Source organism: Nesoenas mayeri (genome assembly GCF_963082525.1).
Source record: "Nesoenas mayeri genome assembly, chromosome: 17".
In the NCBI taxonomy this organism is placed as follows: Eukaryota; Metazoa; Chordata; class Aves; order Columbiformes; family Columbidae; genus Nesoenas; species Nesoenas mayeri.
In genome coordinates this window covers 14,112,151-14,136,113 of record NC_137565.1, presented here as the reverse complement: position 1 = coordinate 14,136,113, position 23,963 = coordinate 14,112,151, and the positions used below count along the sequence as shown (strand labels likewise).

The following is a 23,963-nucleotide window of genomic DNA, read 5'->3' as shown; positions in this document are numbered from 1 at the left end:
TTTATAACAGCAGCGAAATCTGCAGCTGAACAGCCCAGTTAAGCCTCGTGTCTCTTTGGGAGCAGGGAGCAAGGACCTAAAGCTGTGTATGAGAGGGCAGTGAACCAGCTGGACAACCTCGCAGATTCATATACTCAGAGTCTCTAAGACAGCCGCGACCCAAGAGAATCTTTATGTGGGGGAGAAAAAGCCTTCCACTGTATGCAAGGTTGTCTCAAAAGTCATAGAAGGAAAGAAGAGATGTATTTGGGGCACGCAGTAAGAAAAGGCACACGGAGATGCTGAGAGTCTGCCAAACAGGGTGATGGAGAAGGAAAAGAGTGGAGTGGGGAGCAGAGGAACGTGCCAGGCACGGGGCGGGGGAGTAGATCCCTGTCCGCATAGGGGAGAGCAGAGACGAGAATCCAGCGGGGAAATGTCGAAATGACCAGGGAAAGGACGGGACGGGTCATTTCCAGGAGGGCAGAAGTAGCCGCGGTTGCAGGCGGTGGTGCCCAGCCCCGCTGGACGGAGAGGGAGCAAAAATGCCTCTTCGCGTGCCCGGGGCCAGCGTGGCCACCCGCGGGAGCAGCGGGATGGGGGCGACGGGGACACCCGCTCCCCGCTGCGGTGCCGTGTCCCGGGCGGACGCCCCGCCCCGCCCCGCCCGGGGGCGGCCGCGCTCCCGCCGCCGCGCCGGCATCGCCGCTGCTGCCCAGGTAAGCGCGGGGGCGGCGGGTCCCGGCCCGGGGCTGGTGGAGCGGGGGCGCTCCTGGTGCGGGGCCGCTGGCCGCAGCTGCCCAGGCCCCATCCGCGCCGGGGGACGGGGCGGGGGATCGGGCGGTGGATCGGGCATCCGCCGGTGCCCCGCAGGAGCGGGGATGCCGGGGGCGAGGAGGCTCCTTTGCAGCCGGAGCTGCCGGCAGGGCCGGGTCGGGCCGGGCGAGCGGTGGCCGGTGGCCGGTGGCCGCCGCAGCGCTGCGGGAGCGCCGCTTATTTTCGCATCTCGCGTGAGATGCAGCAATTGCTTAAAAAATCAGAGCGACAGCGATTGCGGTCGGGGAGAAGAAGCCGCGTTTCTACTGAACCTCCAGATTTGGGTCCCTGTCCCCCCCTCGCCCCCTCCACGTGTCCTCCAAGTTTGTTTTTCCCTGGTTTGGGGGACTGTGAACCCACCCGGGCAAACAGCCCCGGTGTCCCGAACCGGCAGCTGGGGGACTGGCGAAACGCAGACAGTCCATGCAATACTTGCAGGTGTAAAGCTGCCGTTCTGTGGGTGCCTGGGGAAATGATATCAGCAAAGTGTGGGTAACCTCACGGGCTCCTCTGAGAGGGAACGTCAGTCTCCTGGTGCGGTGGATGGAGATTTGGTGGTGGTGTGCTTTAGCTGTTACTATTGGAAAACATCGCCCTAATAAACTCCTTCTGCACTGCTTGCAGCTTCTATAGGGAACCCGGCTTTTACTTATTCCATCGTGAACTGGCAGCAATAGGCAGCAAGAGGAAGGACTTGGCTGCCTGTAGTAGAGAGATTGAGAATTAAAATTCTTTTGCTTTGTGAAATGTTTTGATTTTTGCATCAAGCAGTCTGCACCTGGGGAGAATTTTCAGCATTTGCACTTTTTATTGGTGTACCTTTGAGATCTGAACAAAGTCTCGTGTTTGATTATTAATTTCAGAATATTTCCTATGCAGTTTGCAGAGGATGTGTTTAGGGGGGTGGCAAAGACACCGCTGCTGAATGAGCCTTTAACCTGGAGCCTATAAATTGCTGAAGCAGCAGCCAGTAAAACAATTGTGGCTAATTGTAGTCTGACATAGTGTTCCCGCCGGGCTTCTTTTCGGGAGCTGGTGGGGCACATTGAACAGCAGCTTTGTAGCTCTCTGTGCTGCTGCTGGCACAAACTGCCGGTGACAAGGTGACAAGGTGAAGTGCACCAGGACACATCCCTCTTTGTCTTCTGTGAGACAGGGCCATGCAGACAGTGGGGCTGTGAACTGCTTTTGGTGTTTTGCACAGTGAGTTTTGTTTGTGTTTCTTGGGGCCATCCAAAAGCAAACTACCTGGCAAAGCCAAATCTGCTGTTTGCTCCAGGTTGGTCAAAGCAGATCTCGGTTTTTGCCAGGAAGCAGCTGGAAAGGCAAAGGTTTGCTGGGGAGGGGTGTGCTGAGGGGTGTGCAGGAGCGGGGGGCTCCTGGGGAGGAGAGGTGGTGGAAGGAGCAGGAGGGGTCTGGTTGGACTCTAACAGTGTCAGAGCTGCTAGTGTCAGCAGCTGGGGGACCCTGGAGCGGGGCCAGGGAGGAGGATGGGGATGGGCACGGAAATGTCAGGAAACTGGGAGCAGGCAGGTTGGGCAGAGGGCAGTGGGAACCGGCTGGAGAGCTGTCTGTGGGAAAAGGGGCAGATGGCTGGAGAGATGCAGGGGAGGTTGGGGTGTCAGGGAAAGGAGAGAAGGGGGATCCTGTGTGCCAGCCGCCCTGAGTTTGGCTCCTTTGCTGCGTGGGCAGGGGGTGGGCAGCGGCACGGCTGTGAGGGTGTCATGGGTGCAGCATCCTCGAGGGGGAGGGACGGGTTTTGGTTACACTAATGAGTGTTTTTCCTCCGGTTGAGCATCCCATGCTGGGGGGCTGGTCTGTGCAAGTGCTGGGGGCTGTGTGGAGGAAGGCTGTAGGACGCCTGTGTTCATCCTCTGTAGTACAATTCCTGAAAAAAAATGATAACTTCAGGATGGAGACCCGGCTATTTATTTTCACCACAAAATTATTTTAAAAATACAAGTTCTCCCTGTCTTAAAAACATGGTCTTCTGTCATGCTCTTTTCTGTGACTTGGTTGTCCTCCCACTGTGTCTTTCCACAATTTTCTTGTGGCAGATGAACGCTGTGCCCCTCCCCAGGGTCAGAGCAGGGCTGCCCCCTGTTGCCTTGATAACATGGAGCACACGGCGTGGTTCGTGGGGTGTGGGGAAGAGCCTTGGGACCCCCGATGCTCTGGCCATGCCTGAGCTGTGCTCAGAGTCCCACCTCCAGAGGAAAGACCTGCTTTCCTTGGCAGCAGAGCCCAGCCCTTCCTCGAGACGGGGCAGTTTGCTGAGCCAGACCTGGCAGGGAACTGGAGCTCCTGATACTAAACTGGGAAATTTCTCCATGTGCTGGTGGGCTGTGGCAGCTTGACTGTGCCTGGCGTGGTGTAGTGGGTGGAGGATGGAACCCCATGTGGGCAGAGAGGGAGGCTACGGGCAGCTCGGGAGTCAGCAGGACTTTGTGCCAGCAGCTGCCTTGATTTTTGGTGGAGTCGCTCTCTGCAGGGCAGTGAAGGCAGCAGGAAGGTGTTTGTGGGCTGCGTGACACTGTAGTTGCAGCTGTGGTCAGACAACAACCAGAGCCCAAGTGCCACCTCCCCACTGCCCGCTCTGCGCCGTGGGGAGCACGGTCTGTGCACCGCGGGTCTGTGCCAGCTCCCGCCCTGCCAGGCTGTGCCGGGACAGACTGGGACTGCTGCAAACTGGTGGCCCGTGGAGACTGGCTGCATTTGGGGAGGGAAGGAGGTCAGCAGCAGGAGGGTGCTGTTGGCCCTCTGGGCTGAAACCTGTCCCTGGCAGGGCTGGAGAGGCATGGCAGGGGTGCTGGGGGTCATGGCAGGGGTGCTGGGGGCTAGGAGGGTAGTAGGGCAGAGGCAGGAGTGCTGGGACTCTTGGGATGCACCTTGTGTATTTTTATCAATGGTCTCTGCCCACGAGGCAGCAGATGCTGCTGAAACACGTTGAGGAGGCAGAGGTGAAAAGCATTGCCAGTGGCTGGACCTGCACCACTGAGCAGAGATGGAAGAGAAGTTGGGCATGAAGCTGTTCACAGGGAGACCAGGAGTGAAACAGGAGCTGACCTTCATGTGATGACAAAGGACAGGTTGGATTTACTCGTCAGGGACAGGGGGACGTAGAGTCACCACTCTTAAATCTTTCTAACATTCCTGTGCCAGACATGGAAGGACCTGGTGGAGGGTGGTGACCCACCTCATAGTTCCAGCAAACGCAGTGGGAGTGGAACTACAGCAAATCCCCAGAAAAGTAAGAGAAATGAGAAGCCCTTGTCTTAGGAGGACACCAGCAGTGTGAGTCTGGTGTGTGGGGGCTGGTGGTGTGGTGACAGGCATGTGGTGGGTCAGGGTGGGCAAGTACCTGGTTGGGGTGGAGCCACACAGGGTGATGTGTGGTGCAATGGTGGGGCTGGGACACAGCGTCCACTGCTGGCTGCCATCGCGTGGGGTGAGGAGGTGGCTGGGGAACAGGGGCTCTGGGTCACAGTGACATTCAGGACTCAGTGGGGAGCGGAGGTGCCTTGAGCCCAAGGACCAGAGCCCAGGCTGCTCTGCAGGACACGCTGCGCCTTATGGGGTGTGCTGGAGAGGCTGTGGTAGGGTCTGTGCTTCGCTTCGTTTGTAGGGTGTGTCTGAAATGGGTCTGTTGCTGGGACTGCTCCACGGTTCCTGCTGGGCCTTGTGATGAAGATAATATTTTCCATGTACAGAGAATTGGCAAGGAGGCAGCTCTGTGGTAGATAGGGTATGGTTTGAGTTCAAGGGTTGTTTTTTTCCACAGCAGGGACCAGAGTCAGAGCCAGCTTTTCCCTGCAACTGTGGCAAGTACCTCCAGCCGCCCCCTCCTCTTGTGCCCCTGCTTGGGGGCGCAGCTGCGGAGCCACATCTGGCTGGCTAGAAAAGACACCTGTTCCTGTGTGCTCTGCAGAGCAGGTGAGGCTGTTTGCAGACAAGCCTTCCAGGAGATGCGGAGCTGTCGTGTGTCCTCTGTTCCCTGGTGTGCCCAGCCCATGGTGTTGCCTGCTGGTGGGTGAGGGACTGAGGAGCACAAGGCAGCGTGTGTCCAAGCTGATAGGTAGGAAAGTTTTGCTTGTTTTGAAGATTGACTTTGACCACAGTGAAGGGTTCAGATAGAAAACCAGCCACGTAACACAACCAGCCAGAATCTATCCCCTGAGCAGTAAGTATGGTAGAAAAAAAGCCATTATTGGTAGAGATCAGGGTCCTTCCTAAAATTCCAGGTGTCTGTTTGGATGCTGTCCCTGGGTACAGGTGCCTCCACAGACTTTCTTCTTCTGGCCATAGGACCTTCTTTCAGATCTAGGTGCTTTGTGGCAACTAGTAAGATCTAAGTACGCAGGGCATAAGCTTGTTGGTGAGAGACATTTTAAATATCCTTATACTAAACAGGAAAGAAGTGACTCTGGCATGATCTGATATGGACTCTTCAGAGACATCCAGGGATGTCCCGAGAGTGCTGAGTTCTTGAAATGGTGATGATATTGCTGTGAGTCCAAAAGTTATCTGCAGTAACTGATAATGCTTCTGAAGGACAAAGTTCTTGAGGCAGAAATGGGCTTATGTTTGCAGACAACAGAACTGAGATACAATAAAGAGAAAAATTTATTGTATGCAGGGGCAGTTAAAAACCAGCAGCTCCTGTTGAGCATGGAACTGCAGGACATGGCCTTAGAAGACCTATGATACAAATGACTGAAAACTAGAAAAACAAAGCTGCCACAGGGAAGAGAGGCGGAGGGAGGGAGGGCACAGCTGGACTCCTGGTTCTGCAGCAGCAGGGGATCCCTGGCCAGAAATGGCCCCCAGGAGCCTTGGCAAGGGGCCATGCTCAGTGCTGCAGAGGAAGGTGAAAAACCCCCGGGGACCAGTGCCAGTCTGCCCAGGGGAAAAAGATTCCTTCCTGACCCCAGAACTGGTGATCGACTGTTCCTGAGCATGTGAGCAAGACCTGCTGCCTGCCCCCTGGGGCTACCATGGCTCCAGTGCACACCAGCAGTGCCCCCCCTTCCCCTCCTCCACTGAAGGCACCTCAGGGGCTCATGGCAAAACACTCCAGAGCGTTGGGCCTGGGAGAAAATATGTCATTCCCAGGAAACCTTTAGGTGCTGCAAAGTGTTGAGAGAGTGAACATCTTTGAACATCTCTACTTCCCATTTCTAATGGGTGCTGCATCCTGCAGTGGAAAAGGTGTGGATGGGGAGCTCTGGAGTGGTTTCCAACAGCCAAGAGTGGATTTTCTTGTTCCTTGTAGACCAGTGAGTCTCAACCTTTTCCACTGCTACTCATCTGAAAAGGCTTTTTACCCTTGAGGACCTCCAGGTGTTAGTAGGCCTTCTCAAGTCATGAATGGCATTGGGTCCATTTTCTAAAGCTTAAAGCAGGATTAAGGTTAGGTCCAGGCTTGTATCTCACCCTGCTCAGAACTGGAATTGGATCAGATGACACTAGAGACCTCTTCTAGGCTACATTATTCCATAATAGGGCAACAAAGATGCTGAAGGGAGTGGAGCACCTCCCTTATGAAGAAAGGCTGAGGGAGCTGGGTCTCTTTAGTTTGGAGGAGACTGAGGGGTGACCTTATTAATGTTTATAAGTATATAAAGGATGAGTGCCACGAGGATGGAGCCAGGCTCTTCTCGGTGGCAAACAATGATAGGACAAGGGGTAATGGGATCAAGCTGGAACACAAGAGGTTCCACTTAAATTTGAGAAGAAACTTCTTCTCAGTGAGGGCGCCAGAGCCTGGAACAGGCTGCCCAGGGAGGTTGTGGAGTCTCCTTCTGTGCAGACATTCCAACCCGCCTGGACATGTTCCTGTGTGACCTCACCTGGGTGTTCCTGCTCCAGCAGGGGAATTGGACTGGATGAGCTTTTGAGGTCCCTTCCAATCCCAAACATACTGTGATACTGTGATCCTGTGGCTACACAACAGCTCTTCAGTGCAGTGCTCCCAGAAGGGGGATTCAGCCTGTGATGCCTGTTAACAGTTGCAGGATCTCCTGCCACAGGCACATGAGGCTGCCAGTTGGTTTCCCAACCTCTCCCAATAGCCTTGGTGCCCTTGGGGCGAATGCTGGACATGCAGCATCCACTACAAGGAGGAGACCTTTCAATGGCAGAGGAGTGACATGGAGCCGACAGGGCAGAAACTGCAGAGATCCTGATGGGAAATGAAGACCAGCATGGTAATGACCACAACTGCATTGGGGCTACCATGTTGCCCTCCCTGGACTAAAAGTTGCTGAGTGGTGACACGTCTCTTTGGTAGGTCCTTTATCCCACTCTTGGGAAACAGGTATCTTGGGCACCCATGCTATCTGCCTTCTCTATTGTGGTTTTCTTCAGTGTTCCAAATGGAGAAGTTCTTCCTCCACCTTGGGAAAGATCTCTTCTTCATCCTGAAGGAATGGCTTCCTAGGAGGTATCTCCTGCTGATCTCTGCTCTGAGATCCTGGTGTGTGTCCTAGAAGAGATCTTCCTCATCCTCACTCACGTAGGCATGGCTTTCCGTGAGCATGCAGCCCTTTTTCTTCAGACTGGTGCTATCAATGAAGAGACAGAAGTAATCTCCTTGGGAACAGAGCAGGTTCCAGATGTCCCATTTGGTCACTTTGAATTCCAGTGGCTTCTCAGAAACCTTTTCAAAGATCCTCCAGGTGCTCTCTCAGGTTTCCTCCAGAGCCTCCTGCAGAGCACCACAAAGAGAGTTCAGCTGTGGTGGAGATCTGTGTGGAGAGGACAAGCCTGCTGGTCCCTGCCAACATGCAGGACCTGCAGCCTGGTTTGCTGGACCCATGGCAGAGATCATGCAGGGATTTCCAGCTGTGGGGGGGAGCCCCCTGCCTGACGAACCTGTCTCCAGTGGAAATCAAGAGAGGATGAAGACTGGCTGAGCTCATGATGCTGAACTGCCGGGGAGACTGGAGGTTGGTTGCTGGTGGTGGCAGGATGCTCCCATTGTTGTCTGGTTACCTTGGACTGATGGTCGTATTCTTGAGCCCTTACACCTTGGGAAACTGAACTGTGTCCCCAGACAGCCCCAGGGCTGACTTGAGTCTGGCCCAAGAGGACGACAGGGCAGTGGAGGAGGTGCAGCTGTGGGAGGACCAGGGCCATGTCCCTGCAAAGCCTTGAGGATCTGGGATTGTAAAACCCAGAGATTGAGACATTTCTTGTTCTGGTAGCTACAATCAGGATCCTCAGGAGTTGGCAGCTGCTCCAGCATCTTTGGCCCCTCCGTCCAAAGGCCCTGTGGGCCTATGGTCCAGCCCCCACGTAGGCTCCCTTTTCTGGGAGCAAGCAGTGGGTCAGCACCACAGCCCCTGCCTTCTCTGGCCTGATACCCACCAGCTCCTGGTGAGAGAAGATCACTTCTACTTGCTGACGCTGGGAACCTCCACATCACTGAGGAGATGGGAGAAGATGTGGGGAGAGGAGGCGAGATGTGGAGCAGGGCTTGAGAGGAAGCGTTCAGTGGGGTGGGAAGGGGACAGAGCTGCCCTGGGAGTCTGTCTGGGGGACATCAATAGGCCAGGGGTGGGGACTTGTTCTGGGCAAGTGGGAAGGGGATGAAAAGCAGCCCTCTCTCCTCACTTCTCCCTGTGGTGGCACTTGGCCAGGTCAGCAGGCGGGGGGCAACTTGGATCAGGATGATGTCTGTAAAAAGGTGAGGGCAGAGCCAGAAGCTCAGCGAGGGCGTCTGGAGGAGCCAGGGGAGACCACAGGGGCAGCTGGTGTCCATGTGCACCAGGACCTCCTTCCACAGCAGGTGAATCATGGCTGAGGGGACTCTGTGAACAGTGTCATGAATTGTCTGTGCACAGTGCTCCACATGGACATGTCTCCAGCTGCCATCCCCATCTGGAGCTAGCTTGGACTGCAAACTGGTGTGTCTGAGAGATGCCTGTGTCACTGGGCATGGCTCAGTGTTCAGACATGCCAGATTTCTAGGCAGGCAATACAGAATTATTCACAGCAGCAAAACAGTTGCTGAATGTGAAATGTTGCAGCTGGATATGATGGACCTTGGTGGGCAGGTGATAAAATGGCACTGTTTCAATAAACACAAAATAATGGTTGGGGGGAGATACTAACTATACCTGCAACATAATATATACTTATATACTTACCACATTGCCACTTGGAAAGTATTTTGAAGTCACAGCAGAACATTCACTTAACCTGGGAGCCTGGGGCTCAGCAGTGAGAGGGAAATACAGTGCTAATAATAGCTCCATCATACTGCGCCACGTCTCAGAAACGGTGCAAGCTCTGGATCCTGATCTGTGCATGGGTTGCCTGAACTCAGCAGGAGACATGGGCTGAAATGTCACCGTGTGCCTGCCTTGTTCTTGCCTGCTCATGGCATGGGCACCGGTGGGCACTGTCAGAGACATAGACATCTGGGCCGAGCTGCATGATCCTTCTTCTGGTTTTAGATCCCTTGCCTGCAGTGAAATCGTGATGTTGCAATATTGCAGTTTTGCAGCTGTGCAGTGGAAGTTCTGGGGGTTATTTTCTACACTGGATTATTTTCTACATTTCTTTTGCTGGATTATTTTTCCCTGTTTCCTCTGAGTGGGAGCAGGGTGGTTTCTCTGGGGTGTGCTCCTGGGCAGCGCTCTCTTTGGGTGGTGCTGGAGTCCTCTTTTGCAGACAATCTGTTGCAGGGCTGATTCCCCATTCACACTGGCGTTCTTAGAGATGGGGTAGTATGTTCCTTAGCGCCACGACAGTCGCCTCATATTTTGACAGTGCACTCCCTGTTGCTGTCTTTGAGCAGATGCTGAAGGTGTTCCTGTGCAGTTGTGGAGCACAGAGTGGTGTTTTGTTCAGGGAACTGATTATGAACTGGTTTACTGAGAGATGGATGTCAGCTGCCTGACCTCATATAGGTCAGTGCATTACACCTCAACAGCCAGCAAGGTTTTATGGATAATCCTGGGTTCAGTTACACTGTTTTGTACATGAGCTTATTTCACTTTCCTATCAGAGGGGAGATTTTGGCCATGACTCCTGCAGGATCCAGCTCCAGATCAGTACCTCTGGATGCAGCTGGCAGTGCCCTTTGTGTCTCATGAGCTGGTCTGGCAGGGCGTGCTGGTGCCTTTCTGTAACAGCTGGGTCTCAGGTGACTTTTTGAAACATCTCTATGGGCTTGCTGGGAATGAGGCTGTGGGCAGCCAGATGCTTTCTCCTCCTGTAGTGTCTGCTGAAATTGTACCAAGAACCATTTTGCTTCTACCTGGTTAACTCCAGGAATGCAGGAAGGACACCCAGAAATGTGCACTGTCCTCTGCTCCGACCCGCACAGCCTGGAGATTTTAGGTGGCTTGGTCAGCCTGCGCACAGCCTGTGCCTCCCAAAGGCCCAAGGGGACATCAGTGGGGAAATTAGAAGCAGGCCTGAGGGGATGGCTTCCAATTGCCATCATTAAGGTCCAAACAAAGCAAAGGCATCTCAAGACAAATGGTTGATACTCAGGGACAGGAGCTCTGACAACCCCCCAAACTCCCTCGTAAAACCAGACAGACCAGCTAGAAACCAGTCCTTTGGACTGTGCGTCAGCATCTTTGGGGGCTTGGAGAAGATGGAGGTGTCCTCTGGTGAGGCACATTTGGGAGCCACCCTTCTGCCATCCACCCACCACCCGCTGGCTGGGGGTCCCGCTGTGCTCCCCCAGGGGTGCAGCACCCCAAGGCCTCACTGCCTGCGTGTAGCGCAGCCCCTGCCGGCACCGCGGCCGCTTTCTGCTGCAGGAAACCCACCACAGCAAATGGCTGCTCCGGGTTAGCAGGGGTTTGGTTTGCTCGTGAGTGGGCTGTGACGGTGGGTGGTGGCGGACCTCCGACAGGCTGGTTGCCTTCCGGAAGAAAGCCCAGCCTCTGTGTAGGTGACAGTATCTTTGTTTCAGCTTTCTCTTTGCTCTCCTTTGCGTGGCTCACGTTGTCTCATTGGCATGTTCTGCTCACCACAGCATCTCATTTTGGTATGAACCCACTTATGTGCAGTTTTATTTCCCTTCTGGTCTGATGCTGAGGATGTCCTGGATGTTCCTCCCAGCTCAACCTCCATCACCTGCTCCTCTTCATCACTCACCTCTTGCCTCCTTTTGCGTGGTATTTTATTGTATATTTTACACTAAATTATTGTCCTGTATCACTGATATATTGATGTCTTGAGACTGTTTCTTTGATACAGAGTCTTTTCCCTTTCTTCCTGCCAGTTTTGGCGAAGGGCCACACAGCAGTTACTGCATGTGACTTATCTGCTGCGTGTTTCCCCAGTGCTCCCAAATCTTCCTCCATGTTTGTGCACCATCTTGCATAGCTTTTGTTTTGCATTTGCTCTTGCATAAATATTGGCTTGCTGGTTTCTTTGAATGCTCTTGTGAGAGAGCTCTTTGCTCTTCCTGCTCCATTTGAGGTTCCCCTTTGCAAATGAGCTCGTTCCGCAGCTCCACACTCTTTGCAGTCTGCAGGCAAGCTTGTGTAATTTTTGTCCTGTTAATAGTCTGTCCCACATGGGTACCCCTCAGTAGCCGTTATCGAATGGCACGTGTTCACTTTGCAGTGGTCTCTTGTTCCTCTATAGTCTGGCTTACTCATTCAACCTGCTCCAGGCTCTGAAGGTGCTCCTGCAACGCGCCTGGGACTTGGCGGAGGTCACTCACGCACAGCACAGTGGGAGCTGGAAGGTGTGCGGGAAGGAGTGTGTGTGTTTTGGAGGGATATCGCTGAAAACAGAGGGATATGTCCAGATATTATGAGTTGGTGTTTAAGGCGAGAAATTGCAGCGCTTGGCGTCTGTTTCCTGGCACTTCTGTATTTTCTTTTCATTGGAAAGATCTCGAGGCACTTTCTAAGCTGCACAAAGCCTGCTTTGCCTGTGTTAAAATATCCTTTGGAAACACTTTTAACTTCCTACCCACATCGGGAGGTTTTGTGAAAAATAAATGTCAAACCCATGGTAAAGCTATTCAAGTAGAGGTACAAATGGGTAAAATTAATTAGATGTTCTATTTATTGCCAGTTGTGTTGTATTAATCTTTCTTGTTTTCAGTCAAGGCATATAAGCAAAAAGATTTATCTTAATTCTTAGTCTGTACCAAATCTGAGAGCACTATCAGTCAAGGCTAATGAGATAAACACAACTTGAAGTGGACTATTTACCAGGCCCATTTATATGTGAAAAATGTTGTCTTAATAGTATAAAAAAAAAATAGAGGGGAGTTGGTGCAAAATGGCCTGATATTGAAAACTCGGCCTCAAGTAAATAATTGTTCCAAAGTGAATGGGGTTTCTGCAGGAATGAGCGTTACTGGGAAGGGGAACCTTGCAGGACCAGCAATAAAGTAGATTTATTTTTTCCATCACCAAATAATAAAAGCAAAATAACCTGACTGAAATGTATTTATGGTAAAATAACTGTATTTGGGCTATGACCTATGTGCTTAGAGATTTAATTACCAAACGTAGGTCTTGGAAAGTTATTGAAGTCTGAACATAAATTATACAAGGGCTTTTGTAATTTTAAACTTTGAAAGGATGATTGAATTTATAAACTTCATAACTGAATTTACTGTCAACTCCCAGGCCGGTGGCCCCAGCGCCACATTTTCCCCGTGTCACTCAGGTCGCTGGGGGCGTGTGTGTCTCGGTGTGACTTGTCCCCGTGCTCCGTGCACCCCCGTGCTCTGTGCCGTGCGCGCTGTCCGTGCGGGCGGCAGCGCTCCTCGCCTTCCCCTCCCCGCCGGCACCTCTTCTCACCGAGCTTTTCTACCCAACGCAGGTTGTGGACGACGCCTGGAGCCCGGGACGGTGGAGCAGGCGGTTGGTCGGTGGGGATGTGCCCATGCCCTCGCTGATCCGCCCGCCGCCATGGGAGGATGCTTCTCAAAGCCCAAACCAGGTGACCGCCCTCCAGCTCCGCGCCCTGTCACAGTGTCCCTGGGGGGAGAAGTAGGTCAGCAGTGGCCGGGGGAATGTTAATTCTCGGCTCCCGCAGGGAGGATTACCGGCTCATTAATCCCCTCGAATTCCTGGGCACTCTGTCTCCCAGGCAGGGGGCCGTGCGGGGGCTGTGGCGGTGCAGGGACCGGGGCTGAGCTCAGCCCACACCCCGCAATCCCAGCCCAGTACCTCCCGTACCCCCCGCAGTGCCTGGGCAGAGCTGCCCCTGCAGCCCCAGCTGGTTCGTGTGGCTCCAGCTCTCTCCTTGCTGCCACCGCTTTGCCACTCACTGACCAGACCTTGTGTTGTCATTGCTGGAAGGGAATGATCAGGGAAGGAGCAAGACCACCTACCACTCGATTTCTCGGTGCTTTCTGAGTCCCACCACCCAGGGCAGGTCCTGGGACCGCTCTGCTTTCTAGATTTTCTTGATGAAGCTTGTCCGTGTGTGCTGCCTCCAGTGGGGAAAGCAGCTGTAGGCACCTGGACAAGTAGGATACTCCCCTTGCTCTGCACGCTCCTGCTGTACCTGGGCCGAATGGGCTCCCCACTCTTGGTGGTTCGGCGGAGGTGGCGTACAGAGGAGCGGAAGGTGCTGCGGTGCAGCCCGTGGCGGGAAACTGGCAGGTGAGGGGGAGGTCTGGTGTGGAAGTGTCAATGTTAAGCCTTGTCCTGAGCCCCTGCCAGCAACATCATGAGCAGGCACTGCATGGTCACCCGGGCTCATCACACTTGGCAGCACCCGCGTCACCGCAGCGCGGGTCCCCGAGGAGCAATGCTGGTGCGGGGGGGCTGGGGCAGCCGGTGTGTTCAAAGCTGCCGCCAAGGAGACCTCCCGTCCTGCAACTTGTTTTGGCCACCTAAGAGGGAGCTGAAGGATGACCCTGTCCTTGTCACCTGCTCCTGCCCAAGGCCAAGGGGAATCAGATAGTTGCACTGATCCCTCAGATCAGTCGGCATCAACACGTAGCCTTTGTGGGTGGAAAAATATCTTTTGGCGACCTTCTATTGGCAGTGTATCTCCATTGCCTCCGGCACTGAGGATTTCAGCTTGAAGGACTTGAACAGAGGGGCAATACAAGTTGCTTGTGACCCACTGAGTATCCACTGAGTGAGGTCCTCTGCCTTTGCTTTGCAAGGCACAAGGAGAAAATAAAGGTGGTTTTTCTGCCCTTGACCTGTACTGTGATTATTTTACAGATCATTGCAGTGCCAAGGTAACATGGCATTGGACACTGCAAACTGTAAGTTTTCTTTAATGGAAACCCACACTGTTTGTATCCTTCCTTGAAATGTTTAAGGGGTGTAAATGCATCCAGGAATAAATGCCTTTGTTGACTAAACCTGTAACAAACTATGCTGGCAGTTCCACTTTATTTTATACCATCAGCAAAATTGTGTTTAATCTTGGACCGGTGCAGGACAAAAAGTGCTCTGCAGGCATATTTCCTGAGCTGCAGATTTTCATGTAGAACTGTATTTGCATAGCAGGGCCAAATGACTGAAAATGCTGTCTGTGATGTAATGGTCTCTGCAGCTCTGGTTTTGATTAGCAGTCTTCAAAGGCTTTTGACAAGCCCCTGGTTCTTCATCTCAGTGGTTACAAAACCTGCAAAAGCAGTGAGGTAAACAAATGCATTTGCAGCTCCCGGTTGTTCTGGCAAAGAGATTTCACAGCCTTTTTCTGTGGTTTTGTCATTCCCGTTTCTTGCAGGAACTGTGCACCCTCAGAGCTAAGTGCTGGACTTTCTTATTTCTAAAAATATATGTATCCTGTGTAAAAATGAGGAGGAAATCATGCAGGGACAGAACAGAGCTATTTTCTCAATCAGTGCTGTTTTGACATGAAGGGAATATTTCAGATGAAGCCTGAAGTCCACAGAATTTATTCAGACATTTTTGAAAGATGTGTGCAAGGTTCTTATCTGCTCCAGGTTCTTATATCCAAGCGGGAACCTCGGTCCCCCTGAGCACCCTCAGGGTTTCTCAAGATAACCTTGACATTGCACACAAGTTGCTGTTTGCCAGGAAGACCTTTAGATGAGCAGGTCACCAGTACAAGCGCTTTGGGCAGTGGAGTCCTGCAACAGCAAAGAACTATGCAGGCTGTACTGGAGGCCAGCCCTGATGTCTGGCTGCTGCTGCAGTGCCCGACCCCATCCTGCTTTTTAAGAGTTTAATTAAGAGCTTATGTTCAAGCAGCAATGTAATCTTCCATTATCTCTAGTGCTGCAGTCCCGTGATGCCGGATCCTCTTCTGAAGGCCCAGTTCTCAGTCTCTGCATATTATTTTTCTCCGGGTGCGTGGTGCATACATGATGAGCTGCCAGCTGGCAGCTTGTGTGGGATCCCAGCACCCGCTCTGGGAGAGGCAGCCAGGTCAGGATGACGAGTAACGGGAACCATCGTGAGCCAGCGACTGCTCCGTGTGAGCTGCAGCAGCACCATCTCTGCACCAGGCGTGTGAGAGCGGCTTGTAAAACCTATAAAGTTGTGGTTATTTTTCTTTGCACGCTCTGCTTTGCTCAGTGCTTGATGGTGGGGCAGGGCAGCAATGCCGGCACAGCACAGCGTGTCTGTGGGCCAGCTTTGCCCTTGCACAGAGGATGCGCTTAGCTCTGCGCAGGGAACATGTCCCCATTGCAGCGGTGCTGCACACTGCTGGAGGAGGTGCCGTGGGCTGTGTGTCCTGAGCTCGGCTCTGAGCGTGCTCCCAGGCTTGGCTGGCAGGTCCTACCTCCTAGTTTTTGGGAGCGTGGCATTTGCTGAACAGGCCATCTGGAGAGGGATGTTTGACATGATGGTTTTGTCGTTAGCTCTGTCATTTTTAATGGAAATGGTATGGAGTCCCTTTGAGACCACCTGAAGTAGTTGTTGAGGTTTGCAGTTAAGAGGTGAGCCCTGGGGATGAGCGCAGCTGGCAGAGCCAAGTGAGACCCCAGACGTGTCCCACGGTGATGGATTTACTCTATGCTGGCTGCTGGAAAATAAACCCTGCTGGGGTAAACTGGGCTTTCTGGCTGTGCCCACTGTACCCTGTGGGTCCCTCTACCATCACCACCCTCGATGTTTTTCTGGTTGCCAGGGCTCTTGGAGCTGTCAGCACCATACAGCCAGTGCAAAGCCATTTCCTGCCCTCAGTGCTCATTTACTGTGCCTGCGGCCCCCGAGCAGCAAACCCTGAGGCATCACAGGCTTTTGTGGCTGGGGAAGGCGGACGCACAGCTCTCCGCCCCACCAGCCTGGCTCCACCGTCCCCTTTGGCCAGGCATCTTCATCTTACCCAGAACCCCCAGATTCAAGACAAGTCTTGGCTCATGACAGTTCTCTCTTCACCTGCGCTGCCATTTTAACTTAGTGTTTTCCTTGTTTCTACCATTTTAAGTAGGATACTTTAAATGGCCTGATACTCTTAGTTTAAATTTACTCATGCTGCAAAGCTAATCCTGTGGTAAAGAAGTCTTGGGTCATTTAGTTGCCCTAATCTTTTAAAATAATGGCCGTGGCCCTGCACTGCAGCCCAGCCACCCTGTGCCTGCCAACATTTCCAGCCTCATGTCTCAGGTACCTGCCTAAAAGCAGTCAGAGGCTTTGACTTGTCCCATGAGGATGTGAACAGAGAAGGAATAAATTTATGGGAGATATAATGGTGGGGGTATTAATGACTGACTGTCAGGTGTTAATGACATAAAGGAAAGCACAAGAGCATCATGTCCACAGTGGGAAAAATAACACTAAAAACATGACAGATGGGGCTGGGGCACAGTTCCTGGGCATGTGCACAGCGCTCCCAGCTGTGCAAAATATATGGTCTTGACAAGAGTCCATATCTTAAGCAATTATATGATTTTTGGAGAGCTGACTAAGGATTTTTGAATACTAAGAGCTGGCAGTGCTGAGGTGTATGTGGATGTGCGGCATTAGGCCCTCCTAATGCTCAAACTGTTTCATCTACTTTTTGTATGTTCTTATAAGCCCTGGCCTGCTACCATTGTCCTTCATATATATATATGTCTGTGTGTGCATATATAGATAAAAAATACACATATAAGTACATGAACACACAAAACACATATATACACATATATATATATGTACACAAGTGATGTTGATGGCACAGAGCAAGCAAGCATATCTATATATCTATACCTCTGCCTCTATCTGTATATCTAGATGCATATGGTTGCTGCTGTTGCCACCTGCCATGGCAGTCCTGCTGTGTGACAGTGGTGGCCTTGGCTGGTCCCTGAGGAGTTGGCCACCGCACAGGTTTGTAGGTGTGTGCCTCAGACTTTCCAGACAGTTTGCTTTAAGGTCGGGAACCTCTTCTAGCAGTTGTAGAAAAGCACTGCCAAAGGAATGGAGCGCTCTGGACCCAGCCACGCTGTGCCAATCGCATTTCAGAATTAAACATGGGTTTGTAAAGATTTCATTTAAATGTCATCTTCCCTGGTGGAAATTGAAGCAGTTTGCTGGGTCAGCTCAGGTGCTGCTGAGCCCGGATTCCTGGAGGGATCATCCCTCAGGAATGCAGGTCTCCAGCCAGAGGGACACCCCACGGGGCTGGGGGAACGAGGACAAGAACAAGGAGGAGAAGGGGGATAAAGGGTCAGGGAGAGGTGAGTGAGAGTTACCCCCCATGGAGGAAAGTGGTGAAGTGTGTACTCTGAAATAGGAGGGAGAGAGACTTTAAACATCTTTTTCCTTGGATCATTTTTCCAGCAGTGTTGGTGAGTGCTGAGCAGGGACAGCTGGGAATGCTGTCACGTGCTGGTTACAGAGACCTGCTGCTTTTTACATCTGTTTTTCTAGCTGAGAAAGAAGTTAAGAGCACAGAGTTAAACCTTCATCTTCATGCACACAGGTTCATAGGCCCGTGGGTCAGTGGGCACTCTGGGTGCTCACCTCACACAAATGAAGTTTGTCAGCTTTGGGTGTTGGGCTGAGGGAGAGATGGGGGTTGTTCCCCACAGGGTGAGTTCACCGACATGAAGTGATCCTCCTGTTTCTTTGACTGATCGCATTTTCCAGGAACTGGCATAAATGGATGTCCATTGTATTTCCTAACTCTGTCCTGGAAAATCCATGTCTGCTTTCCAAACGCCATAGGAGAGCAGTGCTTACGGAAAGCGGGCTCTTTGCTGGGTGCCTGCAGGGAGCAGAGCTGCTTCTGGCAGCTGCAATAATGCGACAGAAGTCGACATTTTCTGTTGGTTCAGTGCAGATAGGCAGAAAATGGCTTTACTGGATCTGTCTGCCAGAGCCCTGGTGAATCCTGCCCCTGGCGACTTCGAGGGTTTGGCACTTTGGTGAGAGCTGCCCCATCCCCTGCCCTGCTGAGCTGGCAAAGAGCAGAAACTCATACAGCTCTTGACACAGCGCCTGCCTCCGGTGCCTGGACGGCCATGGCCACTTGCTTTTCTCCCTTCCTGAATGAACAACCTTCTCCCCAACCTTTTCTCCCATCCCCCTCTCAATAGACTTGCAATAAATGGTGTGGAGCAACAAATGAAGCTGGGAAGACTTGTTGCCCTTTTTTTTGCTCCAAGGCTTGTGTTGCTCTTCTGGGGCACGTTGCTTCCCTCTCTTTGCCTTTCCTTAACCTGTTTCATGTGTGAGCTTTACTTTTTATCTGCTGCACAGCTTTTCCTGTGCATGACACTTATAAGATGGGGAAAGTTCTGCAATCCCCCATTTGCTTGGGACGCCTCTTCAGTCTCTGGCACTCTGGCTCGCTGTAGAGCTCCTCTGGGCCTTATAAATATTAATGGCTTTAGCTTTTTGAAGTCCCTAGGATCTAAAGTGATGTTTTTCACTTTATGGTACAAGATCTCATCACCAGCTTCCCCTGGTGCCCCGCCTGGGGATGGGGCGGGGGTGGGCGGCGAGGCTGGGGGAGCGCTGCCCTTTGCGGGGCTCAGATGGATTTCTGCATTCCCCGGGGGGTGAGGAGAGTCCCCCCGAGCCCCTGTCCCTGCCTGCGGAGGGGAGGGCCAGCAGCACATCCCGCAGGGGAGCAGGGGGGCCGCAGGGGCAGCTCCGCAGTTGTGCTGTGCTCCATCACTGCCCTGTGCCAGCATCCAGGGTGGGGACAAGGGGACCCACAACTCTGGTGTCCCCTGTTGTGGTCGGGGGTGATGTGCTGCACTGGCACAAGCAGCTCCAACGTGTCCTGGTCCTCTGGTCCCCAGGCTGGGGATGCTTCTATTCTCAAACCTGTTCAATGGCATAAACCTAAGCAAAATGGACAATCCTTGCTTTCCTCACTTAATGCTGAAGATTCACTGTATGCTGAAAACCTCGTGCGGAAATGATTTTGGATGTTTCTAGTTCCTTGTTAATTGGGCTCCCTCTGACAAAGCAGCTTTATACACCATGCAGTGCTGCCTTTCTCTTTCAGTTAATGTTACCTACAAACAATTGAAGGGTTTTTTTGAAGCCTGTTTGAGCCCTTGAGGCCTTGGCTTGCTTCATGTTTAGCTGCCTGAAGTTGTTTTCCACTAAACAGGACAGGAACTGTGACTGAGGGGTTGTTTTGCACTGATGACTAATGCCTGCTTGCAAGAATATGTACTTTATGCATGGAGAAAGAACAGTGGAATAATGGGCTCAGGTAATCAAGCCAAGTTTTATATTAAATATTTTATCCTGCCAAGCAAGGCAACCAAAAATGTTTGTTCTGATGTCTGTCAGCCCCTTTTGAAGTCCAGGGAAAGAAGGCAAGGCAGAATGACAGCAGAACCTCCAGCTTAATTTTAATGAAAATTTCCTTTGTTCCTGCAGTTGAAGTGAAAATCGAAGTTGTGATACCTGAGAAGGAGAGAAGCAAGGAGGAGATGTCACCCAATGGGAAAGCCAGCCCCCTGATCTACAAAGTCAACGGGACTGCCCGGCATTATCACCTTGAGGAGCATCCCATTGCCAGCAATCCCTACCACAACCCAAAGGATGTGGTGGAAGCATCCGTGTGCCATGTGAAGGACCTGGAGAATGGACAGTAAGTGCCTAAAGGTTTTGCAGATAAAACTTGAGAGACCTTATAACCCAAACCAAACCCTCTATCTTGTTCTTTAGTGGTTCTGGAGATGATAATTTAACTTAGTAAATTATTTCTTCTCTTCTTAAACAATGACATCATGTACAAGTGACAACTGTTTTTTACCAGAAGGTCTGCTGTTCCCTGCACAGTCCATCCTAGGACTTGTCTTAGAAAGATGTGTTGTTTCGTAGCAGAATTTCTCAACAGGCTCTGCTCGGCTTGCATTAGAAAACCCTGACAAATTTTTATAAATGTATAGTCTTAGCAGTTTCACAAAGCAGCACGAGTAGTGCACAGGTGGAGCCGACGGGGTAGACCGTGTGCTCCATCACTTCTGCAGTGCCTTGCTCTTCTAGCCAAGCCCTTTCTTCTCTTTCAATTTGCTGTTTCACCAGTGATGCAATTTTCCAAATTTTTTGCTAATGGCAACACTCTTCAGCTGTGTACAGTTTCACTGTCCTGATTTTAAGAGTTTTCTGAAGTCTCAGGAGTGCCTGTCCTGCTCACAGTGGTTTACAGACTGGTGTTTCTTTTCTGCAGCATGTTCCATTAGTCTGATGGCCAACATGTCAGCAGGCTCTGTCCTTGTGTGAAAGAAAACATAGTTCAGAATAGCTCTTATTCCAGTGAAGGAGTGATGTCAGGTGTGTGGGACACAGCAGGAGTCTGGCAACTATTTGTTTTAAATTGAGCTATTGTTTGTGATAATGTTCTAGAGGAATCTGTGCTAAACGTAAGGGGCTTCACAGGCTATAAATTCTTCTCATTAGTTAAGTTCATCCAGGAACTTTTTCATTGTGATGGGAATTTACATATTAGACCATTCTACAAAGGGATGCACAGGTCTCTGTTGGATTAAATCTTTTTGTGATGAGGTGTGCAGCTGCAGGCTCTGCTGCAGCTCAAAGAAGTGCTGGAGGGCCATCAGGACCTGGAGGCGAATGGCCATATCCCATGAGAGGTGGGGGTGAGGAGTCGATAGAGATGCCCTGGACCAGACGGCAGGCACAGAGGGTGCAGGGCTGGCTGTGTCCAGGGGCTGAGGGGACACCCCTGCCCCTGCGCAGGTGAGGACAACAGCCAGGCTGGGGCATGGGAGACCTGGGGCAGAGTGCAGGAGGGCACTGGGATTGCCTTGAAGCTGTAGCAAAGCAAGAAGGGGAGACTATCCCAGGAAATACCGGTTGCACAGGGAGGGTCCTGTTCCAGTGTCAAGACGTAGCCTGATGGCTGAACACCAAGTGTTCATGGAGACAGCTTCTGCTAACTTAATGTCTAGGGCATTACTAAAGGAGTGTGCTCAGCTTTGGTGCCCCAGTGCAAGAAGGAAGTTAGAAAATTAGGGCTTTGATAGATACATGGACTGGAAAGCATGCAGTGTGGAAGATGAAAAGATGTGAAGAGCTCTGCCGGTCACAGGAGCTGGCTGCAGTCTGTGGGAACATACCTGGCTGCAGGCAGCTCCTCAGCTAAACCTGGCCTAGAAACTGGCATCAGTCTGGAAGCTGGGATCACACTTCAACTGTGTGTGCATGAAGCTACTGAAACACGCTACCAGGCATGTCAGTGGACACGCATTCACTGGTCTTTTTCTAGCAAACTGAGTCTAGCTCAAAAAAGAAGTGCTGCGAGAAGGTTCTGCAGCTCACGTAAGCAACAGATCAGACCAGAGGAGCCGCATCCCGCTCTGATATCTGGAGGGATTTTCTGGGACACTGGGCAGGGTGTACACGGGCACAGACTTAGTGCAGGGCACTGGCATGGGGGTTCGGGCACCTCTCAGTTGTGTTAGTGGAGTCTGGGCATGGGGGTTCGGGCACCTCTCAGTTGTGTTAGTGGAGTCTGGGCATGGGGGTTCGGGCACCTCTCAGTTGTGTTAGTGGAGTCTGCAAGCACAAGGTACTCCTTCTGCTCACCCTTTCTGGCACCAAGATGGTCTGAGCAGAACCAGTAAAAGATACTGGAGGATAAACTCCTAGCAGGTTAACTGGGAGGGGTCAATGAGCTGCAGACGGAAAACAGCCCCCCAATGCTCCCTCAGCTCCTGAGCAAAGGTCCTTTGCAGGCCAGACCTGAGTTTTAACTGGTGCTTCTCAAGTTGGGGGTGGAGTGGGGCAACAGGACAAATTCCCAACTGAGCAAATAGGTCAGCTGGGAACAGTTCAGCCTGAATCACCCTCTTGCTTGCTCTGGAGTGAATATGGGATTGGCCGCCTTGGAGGTGGCTGTGTGCTACCTTGAAGACACCAGGTCTTGTTTTTGACTCTATCAGATCACACCGTTCCTTGGGTAAGTTGTAAACTCTTTCACTTATCTTATCTTATCTTCCTGTAGAGTTATGGTTGTCATTTAACAAATGGCAGGTTTTATCTGGAGTCCTGCACAGCTGCGGAATGCAGCAAGACTTGTACTGCTCCGTCCCCCTTGTGCTGACAAAGGACCTGCAAGTGCCCAGTGTCCTACATAGGGAGGAAACAGCTGCATCGCTGGGGAGCGGAGCTGCCAATCTAATGGTACAAAATGATTCCCAGGGCAGGTGTGATGAGCTATGCTCCTGGTTTTGCCCAAGGTAGCAAGGAAATAGAGCATTTGCTGTTACTCTGTTTGGACAGTTGATGCAGGTGGAGCAGGCTCCTGCATGGAGACTTGTCCAAGGTGAACCTGAAGGTGTTACAGGTGTGCTGGTGGACTGAACCCTGGTCTCATCACCATGACTGTGATGCAGAGAATTGGGCAAGTGTCTCTGTAGCCTGGGTGCAAGTGACAGGATAGAGTTGAGAAGTTACCCAAAGAGGAATGAACATGCAGAATGTCTCCCATTTGCCTGAGACCTATCATGGATGCAGCACATTGGTGGATCACACATGGCCAGTAGCTTTCCTGAGCACATGGGGTTTGCTCTATGCACACCAGTGCTGTATAAAGTACACCAAATACAACCTGAATGTGCCAGACTTGCTGTAGAGATGGTCCACTTAGTACAATGGGAACAATCAGGATTTCTAGATAAACATCAAGTTTCTGGCTGCAAGAGAGCCCATGTCCAGGGAACAGCAGCTCTGTGCTAGCTCTGCACTCAGCTCCCTGCAAAATTAGGGTTTGCTTCTGGGCTCTACTTTCCTCCATGGTTACCTGGAGGGCTCTGCTGTAGGGAGGCAGCTGCTGATAATTGCATTGGGAAGAGGTTCAGTGCCTCACACAGGGCCATGGATTGCACAGGGTGCGTCAAGGCTGTGGTTGGAAAGGGAACACCTGAGCAGTGAGAAAAGGAGGCGAGGACAGGACATGTTAGTATTAAAGGTCTGTTGGAGACATAGTGAGAAACCAGAGGGTAAATGTCTGCTCAGTGCGGGGCAATGTCAGTCTTAAGCAATGATGCTTGGGCAGCCTGTGCTGCCCTTGTAGCTGGAAAGCTGCAGACATCCCCTTGGCAAAGATCTGAGCAGGTGGAGGAGTTGGGTCTCGGTGCTGGAGAGGACTCTGCAGAGAGGAGCAATGGGTGGCCTCCTGGAAATGATGAATGGTTGAAAGACTCATATTTCAAAGTCAGTATAACTGCCCAGTGTAATGCAACTGCCTATATGCTGCCTGGCTCTGTATATGGTCTGCAGGGCTTGGAAACTTTCAAATAAGAGCACATGTTGCAGCTGCATTGCAAAACCGGTGCGCGGGCAGCCTGCAGCAAGCAGAGCAATGGGCACCTCCTGGGCGCTGCTGGGCACCGGGGGATGCTGTGGCTGCTGCAAATCAGCTCTGGATCAAACCAAAGGAGCTATAAAGGATTTTCTAAAATGCCTCTATCCAGCACTAATGGCATCATTAATCACTCATTCAGCAGATGGAGATGCTCCAGACCTCTGCAGGTGGGGAGGAGTGACCCAGGGAGCCTGAAAACTGCAAAGCTTTGTGTATAAAGGACTCCCACTGTGCTAATCATGCTTTTGTCCAGGATGCCGCCCAAGCAACTGTGGTGTTTCAAAGAGCACCCAAATCTCTCTGGAGAAGCGGCTTGAGGGCTGGGTTTGGTCCTGTGCTAACAGGGGGCTGTGTGCCAGCAGCGCTGGGGAGGCAAAGTCCCTCTGTGATGCAGAGCTGGGGCCAGTGGCCCAGAGCAGACAGGCAGGTCACTGTGTGAGCTTTACTCTGCAAAAATAGCT

The 23,963-nt window shown here is 51.9% G+C and overlaps 1 protein-coding gene across 2 annotated transcripts in view; it reads left to right on the top strand.

Moving 5' to 3' along the window:
• Positions 1 to 12,695: 12,695 nt before the first annotated feature.
• Positions 12,696 to 23,963, top strand: part of AIFM3 (AIF family member 3) — a gene marked incomplete at both ends in the record, with an annotated part of 35,281 nt that continues 24,013 nt past the window's right edge. For both annotated transcript variants that reach the window (XM_080355563.1, XM_080355562.1), the window contains 2 exons: positions 12,696 to 12,726; positions 19,551 to 19,764. In XM_080355563.1, the coding sequence (XP_080211689.1) occupies positions 12,696 to 12,726; positions 19,551 to 19,764 (245 nt within the window). The remainder of the gene's footprint in view (positions 12,727 to 19,550; positions 19,765 to 23,963) is intronic.